Raw genomic sequence first — 13,136 nt, forward strand, 5'->3', positions numbered from 1 at the left:
CAATTTCATTTGTGCTATGTACGTCACCACTTGGCATGTTGGGATATTTTTTAACACAGTGATGGTATGGATCCTCAAGTAATCAAAAAAACATTTGAAGGTAAAAATTTACCTTTAAAAATGGTCAAAAGTGTGATAAACTACTAGATTTTGTAAGAGCTCATTCAATAACGTGCTTAACATAGAAAAAACACTTACCAAGTTCTTCAGCAGAGATGATAATTCCTTTGTAAGGGATGAAAATTTCACAAAGGCAGTTCCTAGGTCAGGGTTATCACGGCTTATAAAATTACTACCAAATTTATCTAGGGCTTGTGCATAGTTTTCTTCATTTTGAACATGTTCTGTAGGGAAAGAAAAAAAAAATCTGTTGGTTACATGTGCTTGAAAACATAAATAGCCAGTTACGAGACACACAGACAGCATTGTTGGTTAGTTGCACCCCACTTCCTTAACCGGGAATATTCTGCTTATTTAATGAGAGGTTTCATCTGCTCACAAAGAAACAATGAAGGAAAGGACAACAAAGTGCTATATTTATTTTGTCTTGCACGCATTTCTGGAATATTTCTCTCTCTGACTCACATACATGAGTCATTTCAAGTATGACAACACAAACAGATTTGCTTTTCCTTACCATTAATAAAAGGCAAAAACATTGCACCTCTAAAGGATTAAATGTCTGCGTAAACAGATGATCTTCACACCTAAGTCTTTTAACAATAGCTAGAATGCATAATATATTGTTAAGAAACCCCAGAGGCACTCTAACCTGAAATGTCCTGAAAGCAGAAAAGTCAGGACACACACACACACACACACACGCGCGCGCACTTTCACCAAGTGACTGAACAGGTAAGACCACCCTGCTCACGGGACTCAGCAGTTCACCGGTCTTTCTTGCTTAGCAGTTTTATTTTACCTTCCATCTTAAACGATGACTTCGGTACTTTTCAAGTTGAACTTGACATTTCTGGTACTGTTGGTCATGTGGTATGGATCCGTTTTCTATTTATTTATACGAATTCTCACATAAAATAGAAAGTGCGATACTTTTGGACATATCCATTATTGGCTGTAGAATTTCTCATACATCCGATCATTTAACTCTTTCGATTCTATGTTGCATCGCTTCTCTGTGATCATAAATATAAATCTGACCGAATTGTGGTTTCTTTGAAATTAAACTTGTAGCAGCTTTAATTGCTGCGGGACCACAGATTCTCATAGCGTATGGTCCTGAATCGTGTAAATCTACGTCATGAAAGCAACAGAACAACTCTGGAGAGACTTGAAAATAACTGGGCACTGACAGCATCCATCCAACCTGACAGGGCTTGAGAGGATCTGCAGAGAAGAATGGCAGACAATCCCTAAAATCAAGACCCAAAGAGATTCTAAGGCTGGAATGGATGGCAAAGAGGCTTCAGCTAAGTATCAAGTAGATGGTCTAAATAGTAGAGTCAATGGGATGTTTCAGGGTTTTTTGTTTTATTTTAATACATTTGCAAAAATGTCTATTATCCTATCTTTGCTCTCTTTGTGGGGTTGTGAGTGTTGTTTGATGTGAAACAAAATGTAAGTAAAAAAAATGAACATAAGAGAGGCATAATAACAAAATGTGAAAAAAGTGAAGGGGTCGAAATACTTTAAGGCACTATAAATTCACACTGATGTGATGAAGACCATGGAGCGGCTGCTGCTTCACCACCTGAGGCCACAGGTCCGCCATGCCCTCGACCCTCTGCAGTTCGCATACCAGGAGAAGGTGGGAGCAGAGAATGCCATCATCTATATGCTACACTGATCCCTCTCTCACTTGCACAGTAAGAATTATGTTTCTAGACTTCTCTAGCGCCTTCAACACCATCCAACCTCTGCTCCTTAGGGACAAGCTGACAGAGATGGGAGTAGATTCATACCTGGTGGCATGGATTGTGGACTATCTTACAGACAGAACTCAGTATGTGCGTCTCAGGAACTGCAGGTCTGACATTGTGGTCAGCAGCACAGGAGCACCACAGGGTACTGTACTTTCTCCGGTCCTGTTCAGCCTATATACATCGGACTTCCAATACAACTCGGAGTCCTGCCACGTGCAAAAGTTCGCTGACAACACTGCTATCGTGGGCTGCATCAGGAGTGGGCAGGAGGAGGAGAATAGGAACCTAATCAAGGACTTTGTTAAATGGTGTGACTCAAACCACCTACAACTGAACACCAGCAAAACCAAGGAGCTGGTGGTGGATTTTAGGAGGACCAGGCCCCTCATGGACCCCGTGATCATCAGAGGTGACTGTGTGCAGAGGGTGCAGACCTATAAATATCTGGGAGTGCAGCTGGACGATAAATTGGACTGGACTGCCAATACTGATGCTCTGTGCAAGAGAGGACAGAGCCGACTATACTTCCTTAGAAGACTGGCGTCTTTCAACATCTGCAATAAGATGCTGCAGATGTTCTATCAGACGGTTGTGGCGAGCGCCCTCTTCTATGCGGTGGTGTACTGGGGAGGCAGCATAAAGAAGAGGGACACCTCACGCCTGAACAAACTGGTGAGGAAGGCAGGCTCTATTGTAGGCACGGAGCTGGACAGTTTGACATCCATGGCAGAGGGCGCTGAGCAGACTCCTGTCAATCATGGAGAATCCACTGCATCCACTGAACAGGATCATCTCCAGACAGAGGAGCGGCTTCAGCGACAGACTGCTGTCACCGTCCTGCTCCACTGACAGACTGAGGAGATCGTTCCTCCCCCACACTATACGACTCTTCAATTCCACCCGGGGGGGCAAACGTTAACATTATACAAAGTTATTGTCTGTTATACCTGCATTGTTATCACTCTTTAATGTAATGTTGTTTTTTTATCAATATGCTGCTGCTGGAATATGGGAATTTCCCCTTGGGATTAATAAAGTTATCTATCTATCTATCTGATCAGGATAAGCTGCTTTCTTCTTCTGTGGCTACCATAATAAAGGAGAGCAATGGCCTGGGACAGAATAAAAGTGGAAGGAATCCTGGAAGGTGCACAAAAGTTGGAAAATGACGGACACTTCCAGAGTTTTTAGTTTGTTCTAAGCCTGAATTCTTCATCTCCTTGAACCACAAAAAACAGGGTTTACATGGCTTTGTTCTGTGCTGCATCTTTTACAAATCCTGAAGTATGTTAGATGAGTGACACCTTGGTAGAGATGACCGGTAGCTCTCTTATTCAGATGGTATCCAACTTTCAGGTCGCAAAAGCAAACGTAAAGGTTGTCACCTTCTTGTGCTCTGCTGACCCTCCCGCTGCACAATCAGATATGTATAGCAAAGGCAGCGGCAGCCATGCACTGGATAGGAGAACTCACTTTTAAGGTCACTGCACTGACCCCTGAGATGACAGGTTGCATTTTTAAGGAGAGCTTCTTCGCAATCACAAAGACAACCCTGGAGACTTGCAGATGTGAGCTACAGCTTAGTCATCACGCCCGACTGAACAATCTCTTTTCTGCGTGCAGCATATTTTTAGCTGGCGTTTCCACAGGGCAGACCACCAATTCTGCAGTCCAGTGCTGGCAGGCCTTCACACAACCAAAGATAATATTTATGGTTAGGATGAAAGTGACATTCAAGCGTACAATGTCACGGTGAAGAATTACGACTAGTTTTTGAGTCACAAAGCAGAGAAATGACATGCCTAAAAAAAAAGCAGAATCCAAAAAAAGAAACACTTGGGCAGATTTACAGACTCGGGCAAATTTGTTGGTTCCCCCTCCACAAAAAGGGAAGAACCCACAATTGCCACTGAAAAAACCTAAAACTAACAAAAGTCATTGTCACCCATCATTTATTCCATATTTAACAAAAAATAAAATGCTGCTTTAGAGTTTTGATTCAACAGAATATTTCAAATAATAACACAAATGATGGGACCTTTAACCTCATATTCTGTTGTACAACCTTTAGAGTTAGCAGTCCCTGCACACAAGCAATTCCTGGAGCTCTCCATGAGACTTCTGCACCTGTCATTTGGCCCACTCTTCCAGCAGTGTCTGGTATCGGGGGTCTTTTCCAGACGGCATGTTTCATCATTTTCCATTGATGTTCGATGCAATTCAAATCAGAGCTTCAAGAAGGTCACTTCAGAAGAGTCCAATGTTTTGTTCTTAGCCATTCTTGGGTGCTTTCAGTTGAGTGTTTTGGCTCCTTATCCGGTTGGAGGGTTTGTATCCTGCGACTGAGACAGAACTTTCTGACACTGGGCAGTACATTTCACCCTAGAATGTCTTGATAGTCTTGAGATTTCTTTCATTCCAAGTACAGATTCAGGGCACCCACATACCAGACGCAGCAAAGCAGCCCTAAAACATAACCAAACCTCTTCCATGTTCTACAGTAGATATAATGCTCTTCATTTGTACATCTGTGGACACAGAGCTGATGTGACTTTCCGGAAAACTCAAGTTTTCTCTCATCTGTCCAAAGGACACAGAAGCATTGTGGCTTGTCAGTATGCATTTTAGCAAATTCCAGCCTGGCTTTGTTATGTGGAGTCCTCCTTCTTCCAATAAGCCCACTGTCACTCAAAACGTGATGGATAGTGTAGTTAGACTTTGATGGACCTTGGAGCTCAGCTTGTATCTCTTTGGAAGGTCTCCTTGGCTTTTTGTCTATCATTCTCACTACATTCTGTGGATGATATCCATCTTGTAGCAACATCTAGGGAGGTTGGCTACAGTCCCATGGGTCTTCATCATCTACAAAATATTTGCAACTGTTTTTTCAGGAACATCATGTTGCTTGGATATGGTCTTCTAGTCTTTGCTTTTCACAAGCTTGACTATCATTTTCTTTCTGATCTCCTCACACAACTCTCTCCTTTGCTTTCTCTGGTCCACATTCAGTGTGGGACACAGGAAGACACCAAACAGCAGAGTGACGGCTTTTCTCCATTTAAATCAGCTGAATGACTGATTGCACGATTGGAGACAAGTGATACCAATTCAAGAAAACAGCGAGGCTGAAAAACCTCTCAAGTTCAATTATTTAGGATCTTTTCTAGGGGTACCAACAAATGTGTCCAGGTTGTTTAAGAAGTTCTTTGTAGAATGAGCAACGCTTGATCTCTTGTCGCATTGGATTTCATTTACTCGATGACGTATCAAAGGCATGCATGGGACAATGGCTTTTCATTTAATCGCTTTTCACGAGGCATACAGCACTTTTTCAATGAGAGGCAAGGGGACCGAAACATTTGTCCACGTCTGTACATGTACAGTTACACGGAGTCACAATTGTGTGTTGTAAACTACCAGAATTTGTTAGGCATCTTTTAAGCTTTGCCATGAAGTTTTTCAAGAGATTCTAAAGAAGCATTTACAGGGAAAATACGACAGCAGGGTTGGATAAATCAAAGGTCCGGACACCAAGAGTCAACAATTTTTAATTCTGGCCAACAAACCTTTAGGCACAGAAAGCCTTGCAATATTTTCCTAATCATAAAAGAATTTAATAAAAACTAAACACCTGATTCTTTATGGTCGATGTCAATTATGTGTTGCTTTTAAAAGCAGCTGTTTATAGTACACCCGACTGTCATAACCACTGTCACACACACGGACCCACTAGTGAGCAGCACTGCAGAATTATGCGGAATGCCAGGAAAGCAATCAAGAGAAACAACAGCATTAGCTTTAAAGAAACTGGGGCAGTAAGGGCAAGAACGCCAAAAGTTAACTCTATACTCTCATTGTTTACTACAATATAAGTAAGATAATAATTAACGCGTATATGGTAAAGGGACGGTACTCGTGGGCTGGCCTTTCGGCTGGGATGGAACAGGTATTCTTGACCGGCCAGGAGGCCAAAATAGTGGAAGGACTGGGGGAGACAACAGCATACAAGTATGTTGTGTCCCAATATGCTACGTGGCAGCATCCCCAGACTTCAATAACTTGCAGGTTATCCACAGGGCACACTGGGAGTTTCATGGGTACTGCAGGGGTACACTACAGGAAATTATAATCTCTGATTTGTCAGACTTCTGTCTGACCCTAGTGTACTTCCTACAGGCAATGCCATGGCATCAGAAATAGTCCCAGGTCTCAGATAAAAGGAACTGCTCTGCCTCATCCAGGCAAGTTGGGGTCGGGTGGAAGAGGACAAAGTTCGCCTGACTGGAGTGAAGGAGAAAGAAAGAGAAAGCAGTCTTAAAGTTTCTAATGCACCATCTGTTGGAATGACAAATGCAATGCACGTCTCTGTTATATGCCATCGGGTATGAGATTAAAAAAAGGAGTGTTAATGTGTGCGATGTGCCATCTGTTGGAATGACAAATGTAATGCATTTTATCTTCTGGAACGGCACAGACTTGGCAATTCAGACAGATACTCACAGAAACACACTTACACTTATCCTTTTATTAAGGTGGATAAATAATTCCAGAAAATGAAATCAGTGCACAAACAGTTCACAAAGGTTACGCTTTTGAATTGAAGACTCACCCATCACCCTCACTAAGTTGTCACATTGTCCAGTTTTCAATCCAAAAGTGTAACCCTGTGTCCTGAGCCTGAATCCGACACCCAGTTGCGGTTTATCCCAATGTCTTCCTGGGTTGTCCTCCAACAGGAGATTCTAAAATGGTCTTTTATGGCTGAGTTTTGGTGTATATGTGAGAGAGACTGGCACGTCTTGCCTTGTTACCCAATGGCACAGGGAAGGCCTTTGGCACCTTACATACCTTAGAATGCCAATAGCACATGTCTAAACACAAAATGCACTTCACTTTACAGGCCAAACCAATAAATCAAAACCGTTTAGCAGAAACACATGTAAGAAATGTTTGAGGAAGGCGCGGAGGCAATGCTGCCCTTCAATAGATTGGCAAACAGGATCTGAAAAAGCAGCAGTTCTGCAGACATGACACTTTAAGGCTGTGAAGCACCCCGCTGTGCTGAGAGGAGTGTTGAAGGCAGCTTGCAGATTGGTGCTCAGATGTCATGAAAAGCAGTTTGCCATCTAAGGGGCTGAGAGAACAACTCAATATTACAGAATTGGAGCGCTTGCACAAAATTATGAGTCCTAAGAGTTCAATTTCTGTAGCTCCAGGGAGCACTGGAGGCTTCTTCAAAAAGAAAACTCTTGATTAGGTCAATCAGGCATAAAAGCTCCAAGTGTTACTGCTAAGGCTACTTAAAGTATTAAATTAGTAAGAGGAATATCATTTTCCCAAGGGGGTCTTTTCAGTCATCAGGATAAAAGATAAATAAGGGAACTAAAATTGAAACTGCTTTTTTTCTGGCCGTTTCCTTTGTTTTATCCATATATGATGCTTTCTGACCTAATTTATGGTTACTCTTTAAGTACTTGTATTGTATGGAGCGAGAGTGCAGGGTTTTTTTTTTTTTTAAATCTCTTCATACGAAAAATAACACTTTGTACATAGAAGGGCTAAATGATATCCAATGGCACAAATAAAAACCATTAGCAACAAACAAAAAATGGGAAAAACTATTAAACGCAATGGGGGACCCCCTCAAACAGCATCTGAATAGGCAGGTCCTATTCATAGAATGAGGACTGATGGTGGAGATTAGAAAGAGGAATCTACCGGCTGGCCAGTAATCTGCTGTCACCTTGGCCACAACGCTATTGGACACCCACTTATTCCAAAAGGTTTCACTTCCTGTAAGAGTTTTGCTGGTTATGACAGACTGTTCCACGCTAAACACAAATACAGTTCTGGATTAGTGATATTGTGCGGAAAAGGTGGGGTCTGACAGAAAGAGAGAGTTCAGCTGACGTCACCAGGAAGCGGTCTGCGTGTAGCGGTTAAAAATGGGGTCTCTGCACTGCCAAAAAACGTAGTTGTCTTATTAGCTCATGCTGTAAGGAGGCCACATCCGAACCAGAAGTCGCGGGTTCACGGCTAACTTCCCGCACTTCACCACAGCACAGGTCTGCAAATTGAGAAGCTTCGTGGGGTGAGTCTACTGCTTTATTTTTTATCACATAGGAATTTGATGAAATGTGAAATTAACTTTTATCAAATTTAGCTCGTTTAGTCGCTTAATGATGCTGACACATTACATTTGTTTAATGCAGCTTAAAATGTTTTGCTGCCGATTTTTGTTTCTACTCAGCATGTGAGGCGTCTCGTTTCAGTGTCCAATAACAGTCGGCCAGCATTGATGGATTCCACTTGCCCTGATATTTCTTTCCCAGAATTGCGACATGCTGGTGAAACATTTCACCCTGTTTGCCATAAGATTAGCAGGGAGGAAGTCCAAGTGTGGATGTGGAAAATGAGGCGTTAGCGACACGTCTCGGTCTCAGATGTAGTTTGCAAAAAAAGTTCTGTGTCACAATAGTACAGCTCTTAGATTGAAATCAGACAATTAGAAGGAATTTACCTACATGTGTGTGGGGTGAATGTGATACCAGAAATCTTAAGAAATGTAAATCACAGAAAAGAAGTGTCCCTTCTTTTGCATGTGTAATTAACATTTTTCTTTATTTTTTGGCTTTGAAATTCACTAAAATCTTTAAAACAAAGACACTTGGACTGTGGAGTACAAAACGTCATACTACTCCTTGAATGCCTTTCTGACTGCTGCATTTGAACTATTTTGAAATCCTCAACAAATGAAGCTACAATGCCCATCTAAACTCCCATGGAGCCAATTTAGAATCATCAGTTAAGTCTCTGGGAATGTGGTAGGAGAACAAAGCCCATCCCCAACACAAACCCCCCCCCCATCGAGGTGAGCACACACAGACACAGAAAACATATAAATTCTACACAGTAACTGAATGGATTTGAACTCTGTATACTGGACCTATGAGGCAAAAAGTGCTGAACACTGTGACACAAACGATCAAATTGAGTTAAACTACATTTGCTGCAATGGGGCACAATTTTTAAGATAATACTCTTGCTCTTTAAAATGCTAATAAAGCTTTCTCACCTTTACAGGAGGATTACTGCTGTGATGGACGGACGGCCGGCAGCTCATCCCGGCCGACACAACCAGGACACTAGATGGTGTCTTCCCTGCAGCCTAGAGGTGCCCCGGATTCCCGCAGGGCATCACGGAAGATGGAGTGTGGCTTCACAACCCTGCTGGGTACCCTGGGGACCACCGTGTGATGCTGCAGGGAGACAAGGGAATTTTTGTTTCCCGTAAAGCCCAGAAGTACTCCCAAGTCACGGGGACGGAGGAACAGCAGTACTTCTGGGCTGAAGAAAAATGTAATTCTCCATCTGACCCGGGAGTGCTGACAAGTCACGTGAACAGAAGAGGAGAAGCACTTCCGGGTCAAGGACTATATAAAGGACTATGGGAAACCCAGCAAGCTGAGCTGGAGTTGAGAAGGAGTGTGACGGAGCTGAGGAGAATTATTGTGTTTAATAGACTGCATTTATTATAGTGATTACTTGTTTATGGTGGTGGAGGTGCTTTGGGGCACTTTGAAGAAGAAAATAAAAATACTTCTGGGTGCTTTTAAACCAGTGTCTGCATCTGTCTATTGGGTTTTATGGGACAACAGCGCCCTCAAGCGTCCATTTATTGACACTGTGAATACCATAGAATATATTGTAATAAAAAAAAAAAACATTTAGACTTGCCAGCTGCATTGTCTCAGCTCCTGAATACCAAGGCAGAGATCACTTATATGAGACATTATAGAAAATAGTAGTGCTTGGTAAATTCAGTTCACCCCGTGTTATAGTGAAAACACAACAACAACACAGAATTTGCAGTTTTCCCCTTGTACATTTATTTGTTCTTTTGTAAACATACACTCCTATCAAATGTGAATGGTAAGGACAGCCCAGCGTTCCGCCATTGTGTCACTTGACCATTCCTTTTAATGACACTTATTAAGTGTTTGGGCACTGAAGACACAAGTTGATTGAGTTTAGCGAGAGGAATTTTCATCCATTATGCAGCTCTCCCTTGTCTTTATACATTTTGTGTTTGAATATAACTCAAAGTAAATTTAAAAACCACTCACTTTTGTTTTGATTAACATTTTCCATAATGTCCTAACTTTTTTGGAACTGAGGTTGGGTGTTTCTTTGATAAAGTCCTACCTGCATCTGTGTGGCTATTTGCCTTATTTTTAGGTGATATTTGGTTACATTGCATTATGGTAAGAAAATTATCACTTCATTGTGTGAATGACAACAAGAAGATATTAAACTGAAGCCTAAAATGGACTTAAACAAGGATATTTAAATTTCAGTTTTTCTTCTTCTCCCTAAATGCATGCAACACACAAAAATTTCTGCCAATTTTTCCAATGCACAATATTTTGAAGTATTGATGTTCTAAAGATATACCTAGAAACATGAAAATGAAAGCATGTGTTAATAATGAAAAGCTCTCGGACAAGTATGAAACATTTAGATTTTCCATTTCATCACATGATAAAAGAAAGAAAGAAAAAAAAAAACGTTGCAAAGAGTAAATGCGCTAAATGGTTTTCTCCCTCATTTTCCATTTTCTAGCCTCACATGGATTTAATTTGGAAGTTTCATGATACAGATTCCCCTGGCAAAACATCATTATTAGGTCATCCATCTCTTTCTTTTTTCCTAAGGCATGAGGAGTCCCTGCGTGCTCAGAGCTGGAGAGGGGCTAAACTGAAGCGCTCTAATGGCGGCACCCGAGACTCGTGCACTTTCACACCACCAATTTACCTAGCAGTTGATTTTTGAGAAATCTTCACAAACCTAACATATTCTTATTTTAAAAAAATAAATAACCGTATCAGAAAAAATAAAAAATCCCAAAATATTCAGCAAAATGTCTTTTTTCATATTGTGCTCTTGACATTTCAAGCAAGAGACAAACATCAGAGATTTTGCTTTGCTCTCACTTTATAAGTTATAATTAGTCAAGAAGCTGCTTCTTCCTCTTCATCCTTTCCCACTCTATGTGGGATCGATGTGCTTGCTCAACCTTCTCCATACAGTTCGGTCCTGCACCTCACCCCCCACTCAGACCCTTCTTTTACTTAATTCATCCACCTCTGCCTCAGGCCCCCTCCCATGTTCACCAGTTTTTTGTCCACATATTCCTTGTCTCTCGTCATCACATTTCCTTACCACCTCAACCTACTTTCCTGTACTTTCTTAGATGTCTCTCCCACTTCTGTTGTACCTCTGACTGTCTCCATTTCTTGTCCATTTTTCCAACTCCACACATCCATCTCAACATTCTCATTTCTGCCACATCCAACTTCTTCTTCCACTGTGCTGCACTTTACTGCTCAGGTCTCAACTCCATACATCAAGGGTGGGCAATGTCGGTCCTGAAAAGCCGCAGTGGCTGTAGGTTTTCATTCGAACCCAGTTGCTTAATTATAAACCAATCCTTGCCAACCTCAGATGTGTCTGTCACATTTGTCTATTAATTTTTTTATTAAATCAAACAGTGCACGATGAACACATACAGATGTAAATGGAAACAAGCTAGATAGAGAACTGCTGGCTGCTTTGTCATTTACATTTTATTGCTAATAAGGAGCCATTAAAAACACTGAATGCAGCTGTTTAAGACTGAAATAAGCAATTAAGGGTGGGAAACCTTAACAAGTAAGACCACTAAAGTGAAGCCTCAAAATGTCACTTAAGCAATAAGTGCTTTGTCAGCAATAATCGACTTCTCATTAAGAAACTGGGTTGGAACAAAAACCTGCAGCCACTGCAGCTCTCCGGGACCAACATTGCCCACCTCTGCCATACATCATGGTTGGTCTTGCCATTGTCTTAAAAACCTGACCTTTAACCTTCACCTTAATTCCTGAATCACACAATTCTCCTGATACCTTCTTCCAATTGTTCCATCCACATTGCTCTCTGTGGGTTATCTCCACATCTAATTGTCCATCTTGAGCTACCACTGATCCTAGATATTTAAATATTTCCACTCTTTTTGATTGTTCTCCCTGAAGGCTAACTTTTGAATCCTGATCATCATTAAACCCCACATATTCTGTCTTCTTCCTATTTATCTTCAATCTTACATCTTCCAAAACTCTTCTCTATTCTTCTAACTTTCTCTTTTCTGTTGCTACACAACACAATGGCATCAGTAAAAACCCTGAACCAGGGGATTGGTCTCTTATTCAATGAGTCAACACATCCATAACCAGATCAAAGAGCTCAGGACTTCAAGAAGATCCCTGGTGCGGAACTCCTCTAACTGGTATCTTGTTTGTTACCCCAAATCCTCACTCCCTTATGCATATCCTGGACAATCCTCACACTCTTCTCTGGTCCTCCTTTCTCTCTCATGCACCTCCAGAAGTCTTGACTTGGCACTCAGTCACATGTCTTCTCCAAATCAATAAACACCACATGCAAACCTTTCTGTTTGTCTTGATGCCTCTCTATGAGCTGTCTCAATGCTAAGACTGCATCCGTTGTTCCTCTTCCTGGCATAAAACCCAACTGCTCCTCTCCTATGGGTGTCTTTTTTCCAAGACTTCTCTCTATGAACCTTTCCCAAATTTTTATTGTGTGTGACATCAGCTTTATACCTCTGTAGTTTCTACAATCCTGAATATCGCCCTTCTCCTTATAAATGGGCACAATCACGCTGCTCCATCACTCCTCTGGTATTCACTCCTGTTCATAGATCTTCTGCACAACACATCTACTCCCTCTTCTCTTAAACTCTTCCACACTTCTGCTGGAATTTCATCTGGCCCTGTTGCCTTTCAATTTTTTCCATTCTTTTCAATGCTTCCTTACTTCCTCCCTCTTTATTTTTGGTACTAGCCCTTTATTTGGGACTTCATCCCCACATACTACCCTTTGATTTTTTTCATTCAATGGCTTTCAAAGTATCTCATCCATCTATTCTTCATCTTATCATGCTCATCTTTCATCTGCTTCAAGTCAAGTCAAGTTGGGGAGCATGCACTGGTACAGTACGTTGCTGCACCCGCTATGCAACAAAACAACTCAGGATCCCGGTTGGCAACCCCCCAGGCAGACATGCAGTCCAGTCCCACCCTCCAGAAATGACCCTCTATCTGCCGCAGCCAGTTGTTAAGTGGGCAACCCCTTGGCCTGGTCCAGCCACTCGGGTCACCAACAATTAGGATCTTACAAGCTGGATCACCCTCGGGG

At 41.8% G+C, this 13,136-nt stretch overlaps 1 protein-coding gene across 1 annotated transcript in view; it reads right to left on the reverse strand.

Annotated features, from left to right (window-relative positions):
- Positions 1-13,136, reverse strand: part of LOC114653844 (arf-GAP with SH3 domain, ANK repeat and PH domain-containing protein 1-like) — a 354,271-nt gene that overhangs the window by 138,749 nt on the left and 202,386 nt on the right. Inside the window, 1 exon segment of the mRNA XM_028804406.2 lies at positions 199-344. Within this exon segment, the coding sequence (XP_028660239.2) occupies positions 199-344 (146 nt within the window).

This window comes from Erpetoichthys calabaricus, chromosome 6, assembly GCF_900747795.2.
Source record: "Erpetoichthys calabaricus chromosome 6, fErpCal1.3, whole genome shotgun sequence".
Classification (NCBI taxonomy): domain Eukaryota; kingdom Metazoa; phylum Chordata; class Cladistia; order Polypteriformes; family Polypteridae; genus Erpetoichthys; species Erpetoichthys calabaricus.